We start from the raw sequence: 26,433 nt of genomic DNA, 5'->3' as shown, positions 1-26,433 counted from the left end.
ACATGCCTTACATTATTATTATTATTATGGAGGAAGTAAAGTGTTTTAGATATCTGGGAGTGGATCTGGCAGCGGATGGAACCATGGAAGCGGAAGTGAATCATAGGGTGGGGGAGGGGGCAAAAATTCTGGGAGCCCTAAAGAATGTTTGGAAGTCGAGAACATTATCTCGGAAAGCAAAAATGGCTATGTATGAAGGAATAGTTGTTCCAACAATGTTGTATGGTTGCGAGGCGAGGGCTATGGATAGAGTTGTGCGCTGGAGGGTGGATGTGCTGGAAATGAGATGTTTAAGGACAATATGTGGTGTGAGGTGGTTTGATCGAGTAAGTAATGTAAGGGTAAGAGAGATGTGTGGAAATAAAAAGAGTGTGGTTGAGAGAGCAGAAGAGGGTGTTTTGAAATGGTTCGGTCACATGGAGAGAATGAGTGAGGAAAGATTGACCAAGAGGATATATGTGTCAGAGGTGGAGGGAACGAGGAGAAGTGGGAGACCAAATTGGAGGTGGAAAGATGGAGTGAAAAAGATTTTGAGTGATCAGGGCCTGAACATGCAGGAGGGTGAAAGGCGTGCAAGGAATAGAGTGAATTGGAATGATGTGGTATACCGGGGTCGACGTACTGTCAATGGATTGAACCAGGGCAGACGCGACAAAGCAATATAAATAATAATAAATCTTCATTATCATAATCATTATCACTATACATACAACCACAGGATCACTTTTAAGAGGATATTGCAGGAACAGGGAAATGAAGGACTCCTTTGGAACAAGAAGTTCGGCAACGACTGTATTTCTTTCTATTTATTGACGATGATGCAGCCTCAATGAAAGTGGCTTCTCACTTATCATGTAACCCCTTGCAGACTAAGTCCAATAACAATCATCAGTAATATTAAGGATTATAAGGCAATTTTTACTATTTTCTCTTTTTTAACAAATAGCATGTAAAATAACTACAATTTACTAATAATTTTGGCAATAATGACTAACTGAAACTAGATAAAAAATCTTACAAAGAACTGATAGCCCGCATGTAAAATTACTACAATTTACAAATAACTTTGGCAATAATGATAAAAAAAGTGAAACTGGATAAAGAAGTCTTACAAAGAACTGGTAATGAAAACTAACCGTGCAAGTTCAGGATCCATGTCCTCCTTTTCTTCACTAGCCTGCGGAGCTGGGGAACCTGGTGTAGGTGATGGTTGGCGCCAATTACCACCCAATAAACTTGAAGTTGCACGTAGTTTCTATAAAGCACAGCATCCAGAAAAAGAAAATCATATACTTTTTTCATGACATCATTCTCACATCTATGAACGTCCACAGCCTAAAAGACTGATTATACCTAATACCACAACACAGACTGATATCATTATCCTCCAATAAGTTTGGAAATCATTTACATGATCATGATGATCATCATTACCACCATCTCCAATATAAATTATAACAAACAGTGAGAGAATGTTCCATGAACATTTATGTTACTTGCAGAACAACAAAGTTATTGGGAGTGAAATCAGAATAGGAGGAAAGGTAGTCTGGAAAATACGAGAAGTATCATAGTCAAACAAAAGGCAAATGATTAATCCTTTTGGTGCTTTAGACATCATGCAAATCTCATAGCAAGATGCTAATGAATGTTAATCAACAATCATTTTTCCATCACAAACTGAATTCCGCATGCACTGGCAATTGGAGAGCCACAGAGGGCATCTCAAACAAAAATGAGTATGAAGCTGCCAGAAGGCCTCAATAGACTGTTAGTGATCGTGGTGGGTGGCTGAGCACCTTTTTTGGGTACCCACTAAGTCTATGGCACCCATCACCGCATATATCAACTACCTCCATCCCTATGCCATCTGTACCACCCAATTCTCACACTAAGCCCATGCAGTCTGGTAAATGTTTTTATCCTATTCTAGGAATGCATGATTCTTAATTCATAATGAAAATAATGCTTCTGATGGTATTTTTGTGCATCTAATCATATAAAACAAAAAGTTACATTTTTGTGTATACTTAGGATTGGCCAATCTGGTAAATACAGTTTACAAAAAACTATGAAGAGTTATATCTTAAATCAAAAAAGAAAAAGTTGAAACTGTTTTTTAAATTTTTGCCCACCTTTTTTTGATACAAAATCATTTTCCTGTTTTTTCCACATTGGGGGAGGCCCCCTATAAAATCAGATGTGCAAAGAAAGGGTTGAAAGATGATGGCTACTTTGTCATACCTAAAAAAAAATTGCATTCTGCATGACCAACATGACAGCCTCTAGACTACAAAGTAAACAAGATTTCCATGTACATGTACAGCACTTATCTCTGTAATTGACTTAAATCACTCCCAAAAAAAAAATTAAAAATTAAAAGCTAAATCTGCACTGTCTAAAAATAAATAAAAATGACAATAAATTACATGTACTAGGAGCTGAACATTTTGGAGGGGGCCAACTAGGGTCTGCTGTATCCAAGCTTAAAAAATTAAATTAAGAGAAGAATTTCATCATCAGCTTTCTGATGTATATATCAAAATAAAACTTCGAATACACTTAGTTCACCATGTGGGGATCTCAGATAATAAACTAATGTTGGTATATTTTGTGTATACAATATTTTAAAGGTAAAGTAATTTTCCATTCCCAGCCAGATTTTTTTAGTCTTTCATGTGTTTTCTTGAAGTTTTAACTATTTTCAACTAAATTAGAACCAAATTTCACCTGATTTTCATAGCCCTCCCAACAATCATGTTATCTAGTCACGGGATAAATGGGGTAAATTTCCAAGTTAGAAGCACTGCAAAACTACTGTCTTTGGAATAGCAATGATATTGACTTCCAATGACAGTGTACTGAATGGAGAATACAGTAAGACTGTCAGAGAATGCAGTGCACCATTTTTCCTTCTCCTACAATAATAAAGTCAACAGTGGGGAAGGGTATGAAGGTCAAGGAATAATGTAGGGCTAATAAGCATAAAAGTATGTGAAACACTTCTAGAAATAGAAAACTTTACTTCAAAATAAACCAATACCCTTACACAATATCATCTGTTGTAGCCTTCCACACAGGGAAATAAATATGTCAGTTTGAATGCACACGATTGTATTCAGTTGCCCAGCAAATGATGTATTCAGTTGCCCAGCAAATGAATTTATATACACCATAACAATTATGTACTCTTTAATTAACTTCAAAAAGAAGATAAATATTGGTTCCTAAATGCGCTTACATACTCTCTAGATTCCTATTCATATTTCAACAACTCATAATACTACGCCTTCATATTTCCCTTATCTTCACAGCCCTTACAAGAAAAAAAATCCTGATCATGCTTTGCAAGTCTTGATCTATTCTCCCTACAAAACATTACTGTTACGATAAAGGTCGCTGATATTACAAAGTCTCACGATGCCCCTAAAGTGGAGCTTTGCCAAAAATCATCCCTATTGAGCTCCTGCACTCAATAATATTCCAAGGTCTGTTTTTTAAGTTCTTCCTAATGGCAGGTATATCAAACATCCTTACAAACAGTACTTTTCAAAACCAAAAAATAATTCAGTTAAATCTTACTTCAGGGGTACCACAAAAATAATTAATAGATGTGAATGAAATGCGTATCAATGGATTTCTTAGCTACACTTTGTAAAGTGATATATAATTTTTCATCCTGTGGGATGAAGTATAGAGATCACAGAAAATGTGAGCTTAATTCATTTATGGAGAGCAAAGTCAAACACCATCAACGGAACCTATAAAAACCTTACCTAACCTATTCTAGCAGTAGAAATTCATCGCAGAAATATAGTTGTATTGATGTGGTGTTGCTGGAGATTTTGTGGTGTAATTGTGATGCCCTTAAAAGTAAAACTTCATGATAGTTCCCCCTAATTTCAAGCTGAAATAAAATATCATGAAAGATGAGTGACTTGTTACATACTCATAACAGCTGTATACTACACAAGAAAGCCTGTGTTAAGTTAGGGCCGGGCAAGCTAATCTTAGGGGAGCAAGACATAACAGTGCAGGGTTTGGATGGGCTTTGTTACGTTTGAGCAAGATGTAACAGGGCAGGGCTTGGATGGGCTTTGTTACGATACTTGGGCTAAGCCTGGCTAGGTCCTTACTAAGGGGTCATATTATAATAGCGATGCAAGAGCTGCTCAGATGAGTCACCTTGGGCAAAGTTTGGGATGGATGACGTGACAGTAGATGGTATTAGGATTAATTCAATGTGGTATCAGACCTCTTAAATACTTCCCACTTAGTGACTCACCTCCCAGTGAGTGTCAAATACTTCTTCTGACCTCAGCCATATTTAAACACCTGTATCACCGAAGCACTCCTCGCAACAGTTTACTCACGATGAACAATATGTGGCTTTTGTTTCACATTTCTCACGAATACATGAACAGATTTCCCTAAGAAGCCGTAATAGTCTTTTCTTTACATTCACAGATCACACTCGTCCATTGTAAACAAAGTTGGTCAAGATTCCCAACTTCAGGGACACAGTTCTGCCCCTTAATAAAACATATATAACAACTACCCACTAAATGATATCTAAATCACTTCTACACTTCACTCTCGCTAACGATCCAATACATAAGGTCAGAAAAGGGAAGGAGCAATGAGGAAAGGGGGGTTAGTTACCGAGCGCGAAAATAAAAGCTCGGCAAAGAAAGTTACGTGATCACCTGATGATAGGAAGGCAACGACAGTGTCCTCATGCAGTCACGTGAGGGACGTGCAACCCCCGGCACCCGTCTCTCCACACACTGGCGGCGCCTGCGTTCTAATAAAATGTACACCACCTCTGCTCACCGTCACTATCATTATTATTTCACTAGCCCACCCAAAAGTGCGGGGGAATATACAACTTCCTAAATGGTAATCCATCTGCTTACCGTCTTAAAGCCGAGTTACCAGCGCTCACCAGCCGATATAAATAAATGCCCAATAAAACACGACAGTAAAGACCTTTAAAACAGGAAGTAAAACAACTATGGCATCACAAGATATTGATTGCTGCAATACTGATAATACAAACATTTTCTGCCTCTGCTAATATAGACGCACGAATAAACAAGCCTATCTTTACTAAATTCACTAGCAACCTCTCCCTCAACCTCACGCACCAAGTCGTCACATAGGACAAGGAAATGAGAGAACAATTGAGGCCATTCTTATCCTAACCTTCAAACTCGCCCTTAGACACACCGACAATCTCAACCTTTGCCTCACCAAGCCGCCATATAAGATAAAGTGCACAGAAAGCAAGCTAGGTCATTACACTTCCTACCCTAAACTTGTCTGAATACCTAAAGCAGCTACAGTGCCGACGTAATGCCAGCGCCCTAGAGAAGGCCAGTCGCCACAAAGGACACTGTGTAAAGAGAGCAATCGCGGCCAATATTCACTCAAACATAAACTTTTAATTCACTCTCAACCATAACCTAAACCAACCCAAATCGCCATACTGAACAATGTATAATGAGAGCAATTCGGGTCAATGCTCACTTTACCCTAACCTTCAACCTCATCCTTACCCTTAACCTCGCCAATTCGCCCCACAGGACAACTTAAAAAGCCAGCAATTCAGTTCAATGCTCACTCTAACCTTCCCTTCCACCTTATCCTCACCAAGTCACCACAGACGACAATGTATGAAAAGAATTTGGGTCAACTTATGTAGACAGCAATTCAGGTCAATGATCACTCTAAACTACCCTGTACAGCATCCAAAAATGTAACACCCTACAGGATAACATGTAAAGAGAGCAATCTACACTAATGCTCACCATGACCTAATCAGCCTTCATCCCATCTTCAACCTATCCAAATTGCCATAAAGACCAATGTGTATACGGAACAATCCAGGCCAAGGCTCACTGTAAATTAAATTTTAACATCACTCACAACCTCACCCATAACCTCACTTAACTTCACATATGCCAATTTGTAAATGGAATAATCCAGCTCAACAATATCTTTCATACCACATCCCAGAACTCTTGATCTACACCCCAGGCCATCTCTTGTTCCATACCATTTCTCTTGATCCACACCCCTTCCATGCTCTTTACCCTACAGCAGCTCTCCTGCTCCTTATCCCACACTTTTCTTGATCCACACCCCAGACCATCATAATATGGCTAACTGCTAATGTTTACTTCTCTTAAAACTTTGATGAACTTGGCAAAAGCAAAAGGGACTAGCATAATAATACATAAATCTTAAATTCAACTCATTCGAGTTTTGTTACTAATAACTTAGACCTTACATAATTACATTCAAATACTTTTATAAGAAATCATATGTTTTCACCAACTCAAACCCCTAGATTTTCCAAGCTTAATTTCACAATATCCCTTGGATAACTAGCAGCAAGAATGCAACCTACATAAGAAAAATGTGATAATAAGTTTTCAGCACTTAATTCCAGTGTTAAAATTGTACAGAAGCATGAATATGTATACTCAAGTTATCATGTATATATTACTTGCAAATAGCTACTTCCTAAGTCAAAAAAAATAAAAATAATGGGGGGCTGGATTCTCAATACAGGGTACAGAGGGGTAAAATTATGGCAATTTACTATATGCATGAAGCCCATCTACAAAACCTTTATGCAATTTCTGCTCTGCAACATAAACTAGTTATTAAGTAACTGACTTTTGGTCACTTGTTCAGTAGGAAAAAAAGTGCTTATATACATGGAAGTTGATTTATAAATGTCGAATAACATGAGCATAAAATTTTAACGAGTTACAAAAAAGTCTGACAAACTGCTCCATCATAATTTTGCAAGACACAACGCTGTGAAGCAGGAAAGAACACACTTTACAATTTTCCACAGGGTGCATCTTTAGAATATGAACAACCTGCTATTTAATATAACATAACCCCAGGCACAGTAAATCTTTGTGTTATGCTTTAGAACTGAAAATAGAAAGCACTTACACATAATAAACATCAGTACAAAGTGATGCAATAGGGTATATCCCTCTCTAAGCATCAATAATAAATACTAAGCATAACTATTCTTTGTAATAATAGATGCAAAGTTGTAAGATCCACCATGGTAATAAAGGCCGAAAATCTCCTATACAAATATCCACTTTGAAAGCATCGATACAAATGCCCATGCATTTACGAAAATTACCAAAAAAGAACAAGAGTTATCAAAGTTTAAATTTGTGGCAGGAATGCTCTGTGCTTTTCTCAATTTTTTCCTGTGGTTTCCATAGTTTACCCCTATAAAGGTGTCCAACAGGCATGCAACCCCTAGCTTCATATCTACATAATCATCAAACTTTATGTTTGTCAATAGTACACTTGTTTGAGGCTGCTGGAAAGATCAGTATCAACAATCCAAAATGATCAATAATCAGATCAATTAAATTCCAAGGAAGATAGACTGAAAACCTTGTACATGTCCCTATGTCATCATACACTGCAAAAAAATAGTATATGGGTGTGTCACCATCTTCAGGGTAAAACAGTATCAAAATTCTGGAACCCATAAACCTGCTGGGATTCAAACCATGGGCAATTCTTTAAAAGAGCGTCTGCATGTAAAATCCTCTAAACTTATATTTGTTAACCAAATAGGTATCGTAAATGTGTACTTACTTCCTTTTCCTTGTTTTCAGCCTCAGAGCGGGAAAGAGCTAAAGCTAACTGGAGATCTTCTTCTTCCTGCAACTCTTCTTGACTCTGCTTCCCAGGTTCCTATGGCAATATATAAAAACAGAACATTACAAAAGATATGACACCTATCTATCCATCTAACTATCTATCTGTCTATACCTCTAATGCCCATTTCCTCCAGGAACTCCCATCAATGGGGTGGCTACAGTAAAAACATGTGAGACAGAAATTCTGAGTCACATGAACTTAAATATCAGAATGGTTACTGAAGTTTATAACAATATAAAATTCCCTATAAAATGCTGCAGCAAAAAGCAGTATCAATGGCAAAAGGAGACATGAACGTATATGGTGTGGGAGGAAAGCTGCTAGAAGCAGAGAAGTTTTTTCAAGGCTGTAAGGCATGTGTGTAGAAAGAGAAGAGATTTAGTGGTTCAAGGTGAAAGTTGTTCAACTTCAGTCACACAGGTCATGTGCTGATTGTTGACATTAAGAAGCTACCAAAAACAATTATTCCATTTTCTCTGGTTCTATTTTCTCTCTGTAGAAATTGGTTCTCCTCTTTGAGTGTTCCCCTCTTTAAGAAGATGAATGTATGCAGTAGTGGTGTGCAATATTACCATGGCTGTTTAATTTGTTTATGGATGAGGTGGTGCATGCAGTAAATACAAGTCTACGAGAAAAGGGTAAGGGAGCCTAGAAAGTAAGTCAGTTGTTATTTGCTGATGACCAAGCACTGATGGCAGATTCAAGTAAGAAACTGTATAAGTTAGTGACTGAGTCTGGAACAGTTGACAAAGCTTCAAAAACTCATCACATAACATGATGACACAGAACTCATACAGGCTTTCTCAACGTTTCCATGCATACGAACCAGTGTATGGAAAAAATTGAGGCTGTAGTGTTTAAACACAATGCATAAGATAACACTACAAGCAGTTATGGCTGTATATATACATCCAAGCTGCAGTCATCAGAGAAAAAGTTACCACTGTGAGGTACATATACTTCATTTGCAGCGAACAGAAAAAGACTGGGGCCCATACAACCCATGAAGGTTAAGCTGATATCACCCTGAGAGATCATAAGTGTATCTCTCCATAGTTTACCATCAAAAATAAAAATGTGCATAGTTTATGGTCTATGATGATTCTCTTTAAATGCTTTATCTATCTATTTATTTTGCTTTGTCGCTGTCTCCCGCATTTGCGAGGTAGCGCAAGGAAACAGACGAAAGAAATGGCCCAACCCACCCCCATACACATGTATATACATACACGTCGACACACGCAAATATACATACCCATACATCTCAATGTACACATATATATACACACACAGACATATACATATATACACATGCACACAGTTCACACTGTCTGCCTTTATTCATTCCCATCGCCACCTCGCCACACATGGAATAAAATCCCCCTCCCCCTCATGTGTGTGAGGTAGCGCAAGGAAAAGACACAAAGGCCCCATTCGTTCACACTCAGTCTCTAGCTGTCATGCAATAATGCCTGACACCACAGCTCCCTTTCTTTAAATGCTAAACTCATTAATAAAATCACTGCTCTACAGCACTACAGTTTAGAAAATCTTCTGCACTCTGCTCTGAGAAAGAGCTAATACTTCCATCCTCTGGTAAACAAACAAAATCAAAATAACAAAGTTTAGTAAGATGAGCACTAAATAATACAAACTAACCTTAGAGGTCTTAGGACTACTGGTATCCTCTGTCTCCAGCTTTGTGGTGTTGACAGGTGGTCGTTGTGGGCTGTAGGGTAAGGCAAGCAAAGTACTGCTAATAACTACATTTAAGCCAATGTAGAATAAGAAAGTACTCTTCAAAAATATAAGAAACACTATCAAAAGTAATGTTTTATGTGCAGTATCAGGGATAACTACAGTGCACTTTCTTTTAAGAGTTTTTATAGAATAACATGTGCTCTATCTTGACGTCGATCACTGGATTAACTAGATTTAATATGTTTCACTGCACACCACACAGAACAAAACTGTAATATGATCAGCTGATTTGAGCCATTCTTTTAGGAGAGCTTCATATGGAGCTCAAACTTCATTTAGGTTTAACAGTACAATGAGCTAAAAGAAGCCTCCATACAAATTTAGCATGAGCTGTTAAAGAATGACATATTTCCTAACTTGCAGTAATGTAGGTGCAACAGGAATGGCTGTGCTATGGCAGATTTGCAAAGAAGAATAATGCCACCAGATCTGAGTAAGATTCAACATTATCTCATAATGTTTGATGAAAAGCTAACACGATTTAGAAAAGCTAATGACAGACTGATTTACCAAACTAGAGAGTAGAAAGTAAAGTTGGGAAGATTACTAAACACAAACAAATGTATTTATAATTTGGTACTAGATTTGAACATGAGCAAATTGTCAATGATTTCTGCAGCAATCTTAAAAAGAGGAACTAAAATTGATCAATCTAGCAAGGCTAATAAGCATAAATAACCCCAAAAATATGGAAAGACATATTGGTGCATGTTCTTGTTCACTCTGAATCTGAATTGAGGTATAATACAATCAATATCCCACCAAATAATCGGAAGTTACATCGAGGATATACAAAAGCAAAGATGTAAATATGTATGATTTGGCCCCATATTTAAACCTGAGCTGAGAATCACATTCTGGGACAATTATGCAAAGCCACTCGCTGAAAAATAAAGTACTTTAGAATATGCAGATGGATAAAAAGTCAGATGTATGATTCCAATTTTATCTATGAATTGTAGCAGATGATCAAGAAGAGTAAAAAATCTAACCAAGATTGAGGAAAAAGATTAGAAAGTAAAGTTTGGAATATACAGATACACATATATGTGATTTGGTTCTATTTTCAAACTTGGAATAAACTCAATGCAAAGTTGATTAAAACCCACTGAGTTACAGATACTGGTTGGAGAAAAGAATCTGGCTACGCATGCTGGTGAATATACACACATACGTATGATTTGAAATTCAGCTTCGAACATGAGCTATAAACAAAATGAGCAATCTCACAAAATGTTTGTTAAAAACCCAACATGATTTTGCTAAGCCACTGATCAAACATCAATATAAGAAAAATAGGTGCACAGGGACATATACATATGTGTTTTAGCTCCATATTCAAGCCTAAGCACAGGATCAATAAATCAAGTAATATCGGACAGTATGAAGAATACCCAGTGTGCTTCAGCTAAGCATGTGATCAGAAACTAAAGTTCTTGTCACACATATACAGACATACAGCCGTGATTTTGGTTCATCTTCATCCATAAGCTAATGATAAAAATGAGAAACCTCACCAAGCTGAATCAAAATCTAAAACACATGGCAAAGCTAGTGATCGAAAACTACAATAGCTTGGGTCATACGTGTAAAGGAATGATTGACTGTCTGATTCTGCTCATCTTTAAATGTGACTGAAGGTTCCAAGAATAAAATTTCACAGAGTTTCATATGAGTCCAAAAAGTAAAACAAAATCGAAGAATAAAATCTGAGACACATATACAGACATATACAGATCGATGAATTGGCATTTTTTTAAAGGAACTGCAGTGTGTTACAGTTAACTGTCTAATTAAACTTCATCAAAATCTAATCTGATTTAGCAAAGCCACTGACCAGAAACTAAATTCTGTATCTATATGAATGGTCATGTTAGATGCATGATTCAGATTCACCTTCTGACATGCATTAGTTCTTACCCTAAGAGATCATCCATGCAAAATTTCACTTAATAAATAGTTACAGAGGAGATGCATATGTTACAGTCAACAGACAGACACATAAAAAAAAATCAGATAGATAAACAGACAACTAGTGTCTTGACCATATCACCTACTCTGAATGAAGATTTAAAAACTAACTCACATAAGTCTATATATAGTTAATGCTATATCAAAGGCACATCAAAACTTCTTTAATTCACACTCCATTGTTTTGAATTTTATGGTAATTTGCACAGTGCTTTCAGTGAAAAAAATCAAGATTAATTCGGCATGCTTTGTAAAATAAACAAGTTAATGTGCAAAAAAAGTCTGCTGGTCGCATATGGGCATGTGACTATGGTTAGTAGTCTTACATGTTATTCACCTCATTATCAACAACTGTCAATTCTGCATATGCTCATAAGATAATTTCATAATTTTGGTGAGCATTAAAAGAAATACTATATCAAATATGAACTCTACAACAAGTCTGGGAAGATTTTTTCTGTAAAATGCTTTTATCAGTAAGTCAACACATAAAAAGGTAATTATGTGAAAAAATTATGGTGATGTAAAGTAGCACAATATACGAAGTAGGTGCTGAATCACAATTTAAGTGCTATGTGGTGATCCAGTTTTATGCATACTGTAACTTGAGAGTGCATCACTTTGCCTACCTTCCCACATCACAGCCCAAACATCACATTTCACACTTTATAACCACTGTTTTAGTTACTACTGAGTATAAAAATTAGTCTTCTACATCAAAGTTATATTCATCATCAATGCCTAAGACACAAAGTGAAGTTAGAAAACTGGTACTACCACTCAATTCATCATGGGGTCGCTTTCCCCAATTAGTGTGAATTAGTAAAGTTTCACTTTGATCTAACAATATTTTGAAGTATCCACTAAGGCTTAAAATTTCAGAGTACGTATCCCTTTATAATAATCCCGAGGCTTCCCTTTCCTTTCTTAATAACTGCTCAAAAAGCATGCACCTTAATACCCAAAAATGTAAAAAAAAAGTTAAAATACATTAGTGATGTAGATCCTCTTTATGCAAAAACTTTGGTAAATAATCCATCTGAAAAGTATCCATAACAATGCTCAGAATGCTGATCATATCACAAATAAAGGGAAGTTTTAACCTTTCTGTTGGTCTGGTTCCTTGGTCCCAGGTCGTTGGGTCCAGAACTGTGGATCTGGGCAGAGTAAAAGTGGAAAACGTTTGTGTATGCCTCTCTTAACATATTGGTATAACAAATGATGCTCATTAACAGAGGTTAATCTGATGAAAAGAGCAAACCTTGAGAAGTAAGGCCACTGCATAAGTAAAAATAATTGACTACAAACTTAATGCATTAAATACCTTATTAAGTAGAAACTTGTACATAATTTACTCATGAAACAAATATCCTACACTACGATAGTAGGCTAATACTGAACAAGATATAGAAGCTACCAAGAAACTCTGATTATCAATAAGGCCATAATATCATCTACCTATCATCAGTACCAGTTACTCACTAAATTGATTGGTTGAATTCTGTCACCTTGAATTTTTCTATGAGTAATGGTACATATGAATTCTTTCATAATTTCTACTAAAAACATGACTAACATGAAGGAAAATAATGATGTCATATAGCCCTCATTCTCTGCATTAATCTACATTTCTATGCTTTTAGTCTTTTTTTTCTATACAGCTGAGAACTAGGGTTAATTAAAACAAATTAGATCATGAGCAAAACTAAAAAAGGACAAAATGAATTACAGCCCTTTTCAAAGTCTGCTACAACAGAAAACTGCATAATCATTTGCTTAGAGAAACCTGTAACATTACTTCATCAAAATAATTCACATGTGACATTTAAGCAAAACATATCACTGAAATATAATACAGGAATATGGCTTATGATTCTGTATGATGAACAAATTGATAAACACATTTATATACACAGGTGGCTGTCATGAGTATTGTAGAATATCAAATTCTGTGTTCTAAACACCTTCCAAAAATGTTACAGTTAAAGCATGAATAACTATTTCTCTACATGATACAAACCCCTATGAGAATTAGCATGATCAAACAGTTGGTACTTGGTACTTAAGGAAATCAGGGGATGTGGGTTTTACCAAGGATAGAAAGAAAATCAAATGAGAAATTCATCAGAGACAACAAGGCCCTAAAAGTTAGTAGATATCAGTGAGAAACAGCAACAGAAGTTATCACATTTGGTGGTGAAATTGAGAAAAAAAAGAGGGAGGAAACAGAATAATAATGAGATGGATGTCATCAGATGAGAGAGAACCTTAAGAAATTAAAGAAACATAGTCAGTGTGTATGATCACAAAGTTAAATAAGGTGAGGGGATTCAGAAGGTACATAAACATAGGAAAGAGGGTGAAATGGTTGAAAAGCAAAAAAGAGGAAGGGTCTTTTCTAGATATCTTAAGGGGATGTTCAATGAAAGGGAATGCTTGTCACACACAGTATGGAAATTTTGGGCTGGAAGGAGTAGCAGGAGCAATTCAGGGGGATGATCAACAGATTCAGGCTGATGCAGTGGGTCAGAGACCTGGTAACAGGAAATTATGTAAAGCTGTAAAAAATCAAACAAAAAGCAGCATTAAGACAGAACAATTGGGGAAAGTTATGGTCTGTCAGATGAAAAGTTTGGGAAAGTGCAGACCATAAACGATCCATACTTGTTAGCAAAAAGAGATATTCTAGAAAATGCTGGAGATATAGGGGCTGATGAAACAATATTGATGAATCTAGAAGAAAAGAGGGTGACACCAAAGTAAGAACAATAAGTGAAGCAGGATGGTGATACAAGTAAATAACTGATAATTTTTGGACTGGAAAATCCCATTCCAGAGAAAGAGGAAAGGATGAAAAAAAGAGGGAAAGCTAATTAAAAAAAAAAGTACTTGAGGATAGAGAAATGCTGGATACAGTCTGTAATAAAAGTAAGAATTGGGGGATATAATCAAATCAAAAGGGGTCGATCATTTATGGTTATATCTGATCTGGAGTTATCTAGCAAGAAGGAACTTAAGCAGGATAAGAAGTCTGAAGAAAAGGCAGAATTCTGTATGGCACTGTGGTTCTCCTCTCAAAATTCAACCAAAGCACTGCTGCAACTCTGATCTAGGGTATCACGACCAATAATCTGTTCTGTTTGGACAACACTGCAAGCAGGGGTTCTTCATAAGGATACAACCCATAGCTCCACTGAAATTCTGCATCAAGGAAACTTATCATAGTGCCTGAAACACTCGGCCAACAACATGAGTTATGACTCTACATCCACACAGTACAGTTGGATTGACTATATCCCATCTCTGCCTAAAGCTCTAACAAAATTTCACCCCTGAGCAATGTGACTAAAACACTTGGTCAACAATGTTAGATGTCCTTATTTTTCAGATGGAATAACCAATATCTAAATGCATGATTTTCCATACCTCTCAGACTCCATAGTGTTCCATGATCCATACTGTCCTCTTATAATTTTCATCTCATGCATCTATTACCAGACTAAGTTTATAACAATATCAACGACTGAAAGTAAAGATAAACTAACTGATGTCCAATAGGTGCTGGTTGGTGTAATGTAAACAGACTAACATGAATATAGATTCTTGACTCAACTGGTTCTTGGTGTTCACAGCCCAACACATATGCAGATAAATCACAACAGAACACATGATTTGGGAATATGCTGGTAGCTATAAGGAAACTGAACTATGAAGATCCAAGTGCTGCATACATCCAGAGCTCCCTCGAAAAAGATCCTTAAAGACAACTATGCAAGTACCTCAAACATTTGGATAAAAAGGCAAGCTTCTGTTCTTTGAAATGATAGAATAAAAACACTGCTAAGGTTCCATAAGGAACAGTCTAGTGAGGAATCATCATAATTCTTCCTATGGAGACACCCATTGACTCAGTTTCCCTAGTATTCACTGGTGTGCAAGTAATGATATATGAGCCTTAGCCTCCTGGTCTATCATTTTTACCCCAGTTATGATGTAGTTAAGAATTGAGATCACTATAAACAAAAGTCAAGGAGTATATAACCAACTGTTGGGGTCCTGTGCACTGTAGACAATCAAGGACCAGTGAGGTTCCATAAAGGAAAAGTCCCTTGAGCTTTCACAAGGGCACCTTCAAGATAGACATCCTCCAATTCTATTCTCTTTGTGTATCATTGGCACATTGGTCATGTTATGGGACCTTAAGCCTTACAGTCAATCTTCACCTCCCCTGCTGATACTCACACTGATACCACAGAGTTATGAGATGACCCTAACTTATAACGTCAAACATCGCATCAGCAATAATCAAGGTTCCGTGGAGTACTGTCAAACAGTGCCTTGTTGAAAATCCATTATGAAAAATTCCCACAAGGTAGTACAATGATTCCCTCAGCAAAGAAACCATCCAACTCAGTCCCAGTGTATCAGTGATACATTAGTTTAGACGCATGACTTAAAAAGTCAAGGTGTTATAGCCTCCTCTAACAATGAAACTGGTTATGAGCTGATCATGAAATATGCAAATGTCAAGTGTCCACATCAGAAACAGCAAAATAAACTGCTGAATTTCTGAAAGGCACCAACTGGTACACCATCCCTTTGGGAAGTAAACCTCTGAACCAGTTCAACTAACAACCAAAGGTTTAACAACACAGTTTAGTTCCATCCCCATGAAAGAAGGATATTTGGAACATGCTTCATGTACAACTAACAAGTCATAGATTATACCATTATTCCAAAATGCAAAAGAAAAACTAAAGACTATGCCATAAGAGCAATAAATAAAAGGCAGTGGATAACCAAATCCATTGTGCACAACAATGGCTTTCTTTCAGTCCCACCAAACTGTGACGGGTGATGTTAATGGTGTGTGTCATGGTGTGCAAGTTCTCAAAAACAAAGTACTTACAAGTCATGTTATGAAATACTAATAAAAGATAAATATACAGATCTATAATCCCTGAAGGCTAGAAATGAGGGTGACGACACAGTTAGCACTGTGTCGTCAGGCATAAATCATCATCAACAAGTCGATAATATGTAAGTTAGAGCAAAAGAATGATGATGGTGGCTGGTTACTTAGTATTACACATTTCACATGTATACTGTAACCTTATAGGTCTAAGCAGGTTGCTGCATGATTGTTGGTCCCTACAAACAAGCATCTGATAATGTCATAATTATCAAATTGGATGAGGAGGGTGAATCCTTATAGACAAAATTTTTGGATTCACAACAGTATCTTGACCCCCACCAAACAAGTGCTCTCTAAGATGCCCATAAGATTTGCTCCTATGTGAGAATGATTAAGATGTCTGTAAATAAATTAGACAATGATGATCCTTGTTTATGAATATCTTAGATATGAGGATTCAGACACATGATAATAAATCACTTTTGCTGAGAACATTTTACAAGAAATTCCTAATCAAGTATGCTACTGAATCTCTCTTACTACCAGTTAATATTTTTGCGATGATAATTCCAATAACACTATGGCTCCTATTTCAACAAAGGATCAATAATAAGAAGCTTCTTCTTTGTTAAGAATCACCAAAACAAGCTTGCATTACCAGGAAAAAAGCTACAATTCCCACAAAATTATACCAATATTTCAGTTACAGCATCTACACGATAAATAAAAACTCCTAAAAACATTATATATTTACTGCATTATTAATCTCAAGCTGAAAGCAGCAATAAAGTTCAGGATATCACACCAAATCTGGATAATAGCATAACAAGATACAGTTAAGCATTAGTCATTTCCTGGGCAATACTATGCCTAATAAATGATATCCACACTTTACTAGAAACAAGCAATCAGTACTCTAAGCTGTCAATTCCTTAAAAGTCATAGATTTTTTGAAGACAAATTCAAGGTCTTACTTATCTTTCCATAAAGGTCTTTAATAGTTACAAGCTTTAGGGAGGCACAGACCAAATACTAATCTTTAACAAGCAACTAAAAATGAAGCATGATTTACAATTTTTATGTTCTTTGGGTCAAGAGATTCACTGCTGCTGCTGCGACTTAAAGATGCCACACTCTCCAAACATCCACTGTGAGCCACATGTATAGCAACGGGAAGTTCAAGGTTATGTTAGTAGCGTTACCATCTTTATCAGTTTGATAAATCCACTTTAACATTTCTAATATCTATTCCTGACATAAGAATAAGAAATGATACATTAACATAAACATTCTAAATGTTTTGTGCTCTGAAATACTACATTTAATAACTAAACAAAAATATGCTAAGATATGTAAGAAAATAAAATTGTACTTTACATATGTGAAGTAAGTATGTAAAGTCTTAAAAACTTTCAAAAACAAATATTCAATTCAAGTAAGTCCTGGTAATTCGCTTGTCTATATCACTTCACCTTTTCCTGCATTCAAAGCAGAGTACTGTATGCAAAATCTTTCAAGAACATTTTGGATTCTTCAGTTTACATATTAGAGTTGGGAAATTAACATAAGGGGAAGGTGCTGTTAACTTATAGTAAATTTGTTAATCAAGATTTTGCATGAACATATCATGAGTGAATCTGGTATGACAGTGCAATATTGCAATGTAAAAGGTCACTAACTTCTATAAAAAGAGGTTACACTATATGCTGAGAGGAAATACCCAGGAATTACAGTGTTTTCATGCTCAGTTTGACCCTTTTAATTGACATGCTGTACATTTTTACCTGAATTAATGAAATACATCAATATATCAAATAAAGTATAGAACAGTTACAGACAAGCCTGGATAGGTTGAAGTGCATCAGAAAAATGTGACATCTTAGGTATACATCAGGATAAACAAGGAACTTACTTGTTTATGTCATCATAGCATGACTCACAAACGCGCACCTCACGCTCAATACCAAACTTAGGAATTGTTGAGTATTTGCTGGAGCAATCCCCACAGAATACTTGGCCACATGCACGACAGTGATGCTGTAAAGACACAGGAAAACACTTTCACTGATCAATCATTAAACAACCATCGTATACCTTATCAATATATTATTTCTTAAATAGTTAATATGAAATCCCTGAATCCTTACCTTTCGTCTTATCATGGTGAACTGTGATCGACAACGATGACAACATTCTCCATCTGCCCAATCAGGTGCACGATCAGCCGTGAACATAGCATCACTCTCACTAACAGTTGGCATGTGGTAGCCTTCAGCTTTCAGTATATTTACTGTGTCCTATGAACAAATAAAGAAAATTTACAGCTAATATGATTTTTTAATCTACTGCAGAGGGATGTAATTAAATATATATTCTTAATATATGTCCATGCACATATTTTCATTCTTGAGGAAAATCTAATTCTTATGCTAAAAACACCCAATTCACTGCATATGAATATGTGAAGCCTGATCACAAAGTCTTCTGTTGAAATTAATTATCTTATGAGAAAAACTTTAGCACCCCACCTGCCCTCCTGCTAGCTCAATCAACCATCTGCTCCGTGCTCTGCTTATGTCACAATGAATATACAATAAATATCTATACATTCCATAGGTGTCAAATGAATATACAAATTCATCACTATACTTCATTCTTCTCATATGCGATACTGTTATTTTGAAGTATGAAAAACCATTTATATTACTCTGTTGGAAGGTCTAAGGAGTAACAATTCTCCATTCAGTTCACAGTTCTGTAGATTACTATCCATATTATACATTCCCCTATGTTCACTTACTATTTACATGTATGGGTGAGCTGACAGAGCAGCTCGTGTTAGAGGAAGCTGCTACTGTCCTGCTTAAAACTTAATACAAGGTACCTAAATTATTGACCAGCCCCTTGTGGAGGATGAACAGTTGAGCAGACTGTGGACCAACTGCCAAACCCATCTGGACCTGCAAGTGTGTCAAGTCAATAATGCTAACCACCACACCATGAGGGTCTATCTTCAACTAAAATTTCTGTATGCCATGATGCTGTTGCCCTCTCCTTGTTCTACAGGTATCATTTTGGCCACTTCTTGGACCCATGGCAGATGACTGCCTGCTGCTTTCCAAAGTTTTTGATGCCAGCCACTCATGGATAGACCAAAATGAAACCTTTAATTGAAAGAGTACACTGTGGAAGTCTCTTCTCCCTTGTACCTTAACCTTTTTCCCTTTCAGGGTGAGTCCACAAATACCTAAAGACACCTGCTTAATCTCCTCATACTTTTCCTCATACTCTTTTTCTTTCCATCCATGAACACTAGTATGAAGCTTCTGCATTACAAACTCAACAGACATGCTCTCACCCGAGCAAGCTACATGTTAGCAAGGTAAGAAGTGAAGCCCAACAAGTACAGTATCATTACAGCACATACAAGTCTTCAACAATTTTTGCCATACAAAAGACCTTGAAATGAGCTTATATCAATCAATCATATAATGTTGTATGTCACTTGACGAAAGCAATATGATTATAATACTCAGAAAAACCTCTCTTGTAACTCTGCTTTAACATTTGTGCAAACAATTATAAGAATTCAACAATGAAATCATCAGGGAACTGGGTGTCCAACTTACCAGCTGACAGAAAAAGATATTCTTTTTCCGCAAATTAATGAATCCCCAAAAGTTACTCATATCAGGTACAGAAAAACTAAGAATCAACTTCATATGGTAGAAAGCACATCAACAAATCTAACTATTTCACTGAATTTTACCAACAAACTATGTACATCAAATCCTTGTGAGCCAAATAATGTTTTGATCAAAGATGACAATATGAACTGCACCAGCTACCTTTTAAATAACAATCTATGAAATTCATCAGTGGGTAAGCCATGAGTTAATCTCCCATAAATGCACGAACACATCAAATTCAAATTTTCTCATTGCTTCATTGCACTGACATAGTGATGTTAGCCAATTTTTCTAAAAGATGACCAAATCAATCAATGTCTTACTGCTTACTTTTCACGTCTACTACATATAAACAATGATTCATTAATGAAAAAAGTTCTGTTTAAAGATCATTCTAACTCAAATGCACTGAATCAAAATTTCAGTAAATCATTCAATACGAAAATATGCATTACAAATACCTATTAAAAGACCATCTTAAGAACATTTACAAAACTTACCTATATAAAGCAAAGCTGTTATTGAGCTGTCAATTATATAATATATGAGTGCACCATGAAGTTAACACCACAACTGTTTGCCCCCTGGAAGCCTGTGTTGTACGTAAGCTGAGGTAAGCTGACTCCACCACAGCAAGCCCCAACCTCATTCAGTTGCCACAACCTCAATAATGACCATCTTATATCATCAAACTATATCTGACAAATGAGCCAATTACTTCATGATAATATTTGTTATTTGATTTCCCAATAAACATAAAAAGTATATTAAGGAATCTAGTTTCATATACCATAACACCTATAAGTATCAAACCCATCATTAGATCACAGAAAGGTATAACAATGTAATGTCAATACTCACTGTTATAGTATCAATTAAAATCATTCCAATCACATGTATAAGAATCACTGCTAGAGCTTAACTCTGGGCTTCTTTCTCAACAAAATGGTCAAAAGTGAAAGGTAATGAAGCCATAGTTATATATTTTCACTGCTGTATTAGGAAACAGGACCACCAAAAGCAAGCTATTATCAATTTTCTTCCAAAAATCTAAAGTAAAAGAATAACATAATGCTTAAATTTTTCAGCTGCCAAGATTATAAAAAAAAAAGAGAAGGGTTTGTATGGGATAAAATTTAAGGTGAAGATGGGAGTTAAAAAGGTATCATTTGTATCATCAACATTTTCAACATTATCATTATTTCTATCAACATCAGTTGATAGAAATATGTGTGGATGTACCAAGATGAGGAGGGAGGGGGGGGGGGGGAGAACAGATAGCATGTTTGGGGAAAGGAACCTGGATGTTCTAGCTGTGGATGAATCTAAGCTCAAGAGGAAAAGGGTTGAATAATTTGGAAAATGACTCAACAAGCACTGATCAATTGATCTTAAACACCATCCCACCAGACATACACCCATATGAAAAACATTACACTTTATGTCCAGACACGTCAATCTTCTTATCATCCTGCCCAAAGAGTCCCTTCCATCTCTATAGTACTTTTGTTATTCTCTTTTGCAAAACTTCACAAAGGAGAACATGAGGCCACATGTGCTTTTAATCTCTTATGGACCTTTTGAACTTAATCAGTGATTACTGAAATCACTTGTTTGTGCACCATACAACCCTGAAACCCCTTTCTGGGAGGACTAACTAACTCCATGTGGATAAACCCATTTACTACCACTGGGTCATACAGTTCTGGCTTAGTAGACAGTCTGAATAATTTGTTGAACATTTCCTTACACATGCACTTAAAAGAAATTGTATTTACCAGTAGACAGCTTATTTCCTTTACAATTCCCCTAAACTGGAGATCTGGTGACAAGTTAGGGACAATGCTAACTCCCAAGTCTCTCTCACACAGTTTTCAGCAGCTTGTTTCCTGCTAGATATCAACTGTATTGAGACTATCTTTCACCATGTCCTTCACTCATTAGTTTGCTAAAGTTCTTTATCCATGTACTTACAAGTGATTCTAATATCTGCTAGCAAAGGGTGATTTCTTTACAATTCTCCTTAAATAAGAGCTTCGGCAACAGGTTTGGTACAGTGTTGACTCCTAAGTCTTTCTCACACAGGTTTCTGTTCCTCATTTCCTGCTAAATAATAATTGTATTATGGCCTTGATTCATTGTCCCATAATCATTACTTTAAATCTAATTGGGCTGAATTTCATTAACCATGTAACAAACATTTTTTCTAAATTGATGCAATCCTCATCAGTCTTTGCTTCCCTCATAACCAAGGCATCATCTGCAAACTCCCCCTAATGTAAATGTCTTACCTGCATGGCAACTGACATTGTATATAGTTCCTTCATGACCATGATAACTGTCTTCCCAGTGAACCTAAGACAAGGGAGTAGGTTCCTGTGCTTCTCAGAGAAGTCAGCAAATCAAGTTTTCCTTTTGCCTGGCTGTACCATTCAGGGAGTGACGCAGTATCTCTGTCAGCCACATCAACACAACAGATGTTGCCAATGATAACAAATCTAACCACAGCCAGGGCAGATTCTATATCTTTTCAGACTCTTTCTCATCTTATTTGCTATCTGTATCTCTTATCTGGTTGGAGACTTCCTAATCTTCATTAGAAACATCAGGCTCAGCAGAAGGTTGATCTCTTTTTGATGGACCAGGTTCAGAAGTAAAGCTGTTAATAATAACTCCACATCATCAATATATACCTACTGGGGATGGAAGGCCCATGCTGCAATGGCAACAGGACATAATTCAAGGTGAATACAACTCCCTAAGCAAACAGGCTTGACACCATCCAGTCATTGTATACTATGCATATCAGCTTAAAGTACATTAATGAGTGTTCAAATTGTATACCTACATATCACTGGCAACTCTTAAAGATATGAGACGGCATTACATTTCAAAACTCCTGCCTAAACATTTCCACAATGAAAGCAGAATAGTCTATATCCTCCCACCAAGATAGGGTGCTGCAGCTTACAGAGTATCAAGAAACTTTTAACCAGACAGCCAAGTCATTAGTGTTCCATTTGCTTATGCTAATATAAAACTATGCTATCTGTCATCAATGAACAGTGTCAAAAATATGATATTATGGTGTCCACCAACTTCTGTAACAACTGATCACAGAGCAACCACACATCAATCGGCAAAAATCTCTTACCTGCACAGCACGATACTTGGCTTCATTACGGAAAGCATAGACCCAAGTGGCAAGAAGCATCAGAATCTTCTTACGCACTTCCTCATTTGGATTAGTGCGCAACACATCATGGATCTGCTCCATAACCATACGAGAAGCCACTTGTTCATGAACTGATTGCCCACAGTTTTTCACTACTGATTCAAACACTTGTAAGGCCAATAATACAACATTAGGGTTGCTATCCTTAAGGCGGTTGACAAGTGACTGTACAGCAGCTTTTGGACTGAAAGGAGAGACACAGTTGATTTGATATGCTAGATCAGGGTGTAAGCTGCAAATTGTGAGGCCTATTTAAAGGGATGCTGTTTAATTCAAGCTGCACTATGTAAAATGCCAAAAGATATCTTCCTGCAACAAATGCTGGTACCTTATCTAACCAATTTGAGTTCAGGCAGATTTCATCAACCAATATGTATGCTCCTGAAGCAAATCAGCCAGTTTTGCTTTTTTTATTCTGACCCTGTTGCTAACTATATCATTATCATCACAATTTTGAACCAACGATGTAACACTTAACCAGAATCTCTTTTGTAATTATGAACATTCTATAAATGAATATAAATAAAGAATGATAAAAAACTGGTTACTCACTTGACATCTCCTTGGCGAATCAGGTCAACAATGTGAAGGGTTGAGTCCCAGTCAATGTCCAGCAACAATGGACTTGTTGCTTTCTCTGTGGATGGAAAGCATGTAGGTATTGAACACTGAAAACATTTCCTCATTGAATTGGAGTCTCACAAGCATAACATATTTTCTCTGGAAATATCTGGACCAGACTCAGCCTACTCTTATATTTCAGTTAAAACTGCATCAACCTTCACTCACTCTTTGCAAATGACCATCCACAGGTACAGTTTTACATTAATTAACCCCATGTTTGTCCTGATCTTTCCCCTCCCCACAAATGATATTTATCACATGATGAAAATCATATTGATCCCAACTATGCTCACCCAGTTATAATAAAAAATTTCACAACTAATCATGACTTTCCACAAGAAATTCTGGTAAACTACTTCCAGTAGCAGGGAAATGTAGACTCCTTTGGTGTAGTTCTTCGATAAGGCAGTACTTCCAACGATACAGACTCACAAGAGGTAGCTTTTCACTCACACGTAACCTCCAGCAGGTGGAGTCCGGTTACACCTGTGTGTGTGATCACACCTGGAAAAACCCTACCGCACCAATAAAGTTACAGTAAACTACTTCTGTACAGTTTCTTTTAACTTATGGATATCACACTATACTTGTAGTCTTTTCACAAAGAGGAGAATCATTTGATGCTCTATGTAAGGATTACAGCTTCCACAAAGTGGGTAGAGCCTTAAAGAGGAAAATGGCAATAAAAAAATCTAGCTGTATCTATCCCAACCAAACCTAACCTAGCTTTTCCTCTAAAGGAAGATTACAATCATAAGAGTTTCGTTGATTTTTACAAGATCAGGTTAGATCAAGCAAGCTCATTGTAAATTATTTTTGTATTCTAACCCTACTTAGTAATCCTCTTCATAGCTCTGCCCACTTTGTAGACTTATGTATGCAGTTTTTACTATATATCAATTTACATGCTATTCTCGTTGAAAATAAAGAAGTATGTCTTACCAAATAAATTTAATCAATGAATGAATTAAGTGTCCCTCTAACCCACGTGTAAGAAATACCTTCACACAAATTCCATCCTAATTCATCACGGAAAAATGTCGCGGCGCAAAATTACTACTTTACCAATATTCTTTTACATTAACCGAGAAAGAAATAGTGATAGAAGTACATTACCGAAATGCTGAACCTGCGGGAACTTAATAGTTAATAGGAACATTTCTATTTAAGTCATCTCATGCAAATTATATTGTACATTTGGACAATGGATCGATAACACTCATATCTCCCAATGGTATCAGAATGCTCCTTCCCTCAGTGGCAAGATCCATTCCTCCTAAAGACAAAAATGAGAACACAATGTCGTGTTATGTATGAAAACATGAATTATACCTCATTCATGGGAAGCGGTGTCAATACAATATACGACACAATGAATACAGACTCACCAAGTATCAAGTTAATTTCCGAGGTCATTGCAGATGATCCAGTAACGTGTACTTCAATGTACTTTTAACACAGAGTAATAGATGACTCATTAAGTAGTTCGTTCTGAACTCATGATACTCCTCCTATTTGTCAACAAGCAGCTGATCTGGTTGTGAGGTGTCTCGCTCTCAATTTAGCGAATTGGACTTACAAGCAACAAATACACCCTTTATTTCTATATCTCTAATTCATAAAATATTTACATATTTTTGCATGTGAATTATGAAAATTTGGAATAGAAACTTACTTATAAGATATAAAAATTACAGAGAATTTTGAGAAGCTCTACTGTTGATAAAATACATTTTCTATATCTATGGACTGGGTAACTATTATAGATACTACGAAAATGTCGTTTTGTATAAAGAAATTTTCAAAGAATTATGAATATATCCAAACCCTCAAAAGCAAAGAAAGAAAATTTGCGAAATCTCTAGTATATTATATCTTAAAAAAGTTACACAAAATCGGGTTCATCATATATATATATATTTTTTTCTTTTTTTTCTTTTAAACTGTTCGCCATTTCCCGCGTTAGCGAGGTAGCATTAAGAACAGAGGACTGGGCCTTTGAGGGAATACCCTCACCTGGCCCAATTCTCTGTTCCTTCTATATATATATATATATATATATATATATATATATATATATATATATATATATATATATATATATATATATATATATTATATATATATATATAATATATATATATAATATATATATATATATATATATATATATATATATATATATATATATATATATATATATATATATATATATATATCCCTGGGGATAGGGGAGAAAGAATACTTCCCACGTATTCCCTGCGTGTCGTAGAAGGCGACTAAAAGGGGAGGGAGCGGGGGGCTGGAAATCCTCCCCTCTCACTTTTTTTTTTTTTAATTTTCCAAAAGAGGGAACAGAGAAGGGGCCGAGGTGAGGATATTCCCTCAAGGGCCCAGTCCTCTGTTCTCAACGCTACCTCGCTAATGCGGGAAATGGCGAATAGTATGAAAGAAAGAAAAAGAATATATATATATATATATATATATATATATATATGCACCGTTTCCCGCGTTAGCAAGGTAGTGCT

At 36.2% G+C, this 26,433-nt stretch overlaps 1 protein-coding gene across 5 annotated transcripts in view; it reads right to left on the bottom strand.

Annotated features, from left to right (window-relative positions):
* Hrs (Hepatocyte growth factor regulated tyrosine kinase substrate) overlaps window positions 1-25,450 on the bottom strand; it is a 37,229-nt gene extending 11,779 nt beyond the window's left edge. For 2 of the 5 annotated variants that reach the window (XM_071670425.1, XM_071670426.1), the window contains exons 1-9: window positions 25,294-25,450; window positions 23,834-23,918; window positions 23,201-23,465; window positions 18,505-18,654; window positions 18,270-18,394; window positions 12,546-12,599; window positions 9,370-9,439; window positions 7,645-7,743; window positions 1,137-1,255 (exon numbers count right to left, since the gene is read on the bottom strand). In XM_071670425.1, the coding sequence (XP_071526526.1) occupies window positions 1,137-1,255; window positions 7,645-7,743; window positions 9,370-9,439; window positions 12,546-12,599; window positions 18,270-18,394; window positions 18,505-18,654; window positions 23,201-23,465; window positions 23,834-23,918; window positions 25,294-25,321 (995 nt within the window). In that variant the 5' untranslated portion in view covers window positions 25,322-25,450. Of the gene's footprint in view, window positions 1-1,136; window positions 1,256-7,644; window positions 7,744-9,369; window positions 9,440-12,545; window positions 12,600-18,269; window positions 18,395-18,504; window positions 18,655-20,546; window positions 20,663-23,200; window positions 23,466-23,833; window positions 23,919-25,293 lie in introns of those variants that run through there. The other 3 variants (XM_071670427.1, XM_071670428.1, XM_071670430.1) reach the window with 2 other exon arrangements.
* Window positions 25,451-26,433: the final 983 nt, after the last annotated feature.

Source organism: Panulirus ornatus, chromosome 15 (assembly GCF_036320965.1).
Source record: "Panulirus ornatus isolate Po-2019 chromosome 15, ASM3632096v1, whole genome shotgun sequence".
Classification (NCBI taxonomy): domain Eukaryota; kingdom Metazoa; phylum Arthropoda; class Malacostraca; order Decapoda; family Palinuridae; genus Panulirus; species Panulirus ornatus.
This window is presented reverse-complemented; position numbering and strand designations above follow the sequence as displayed.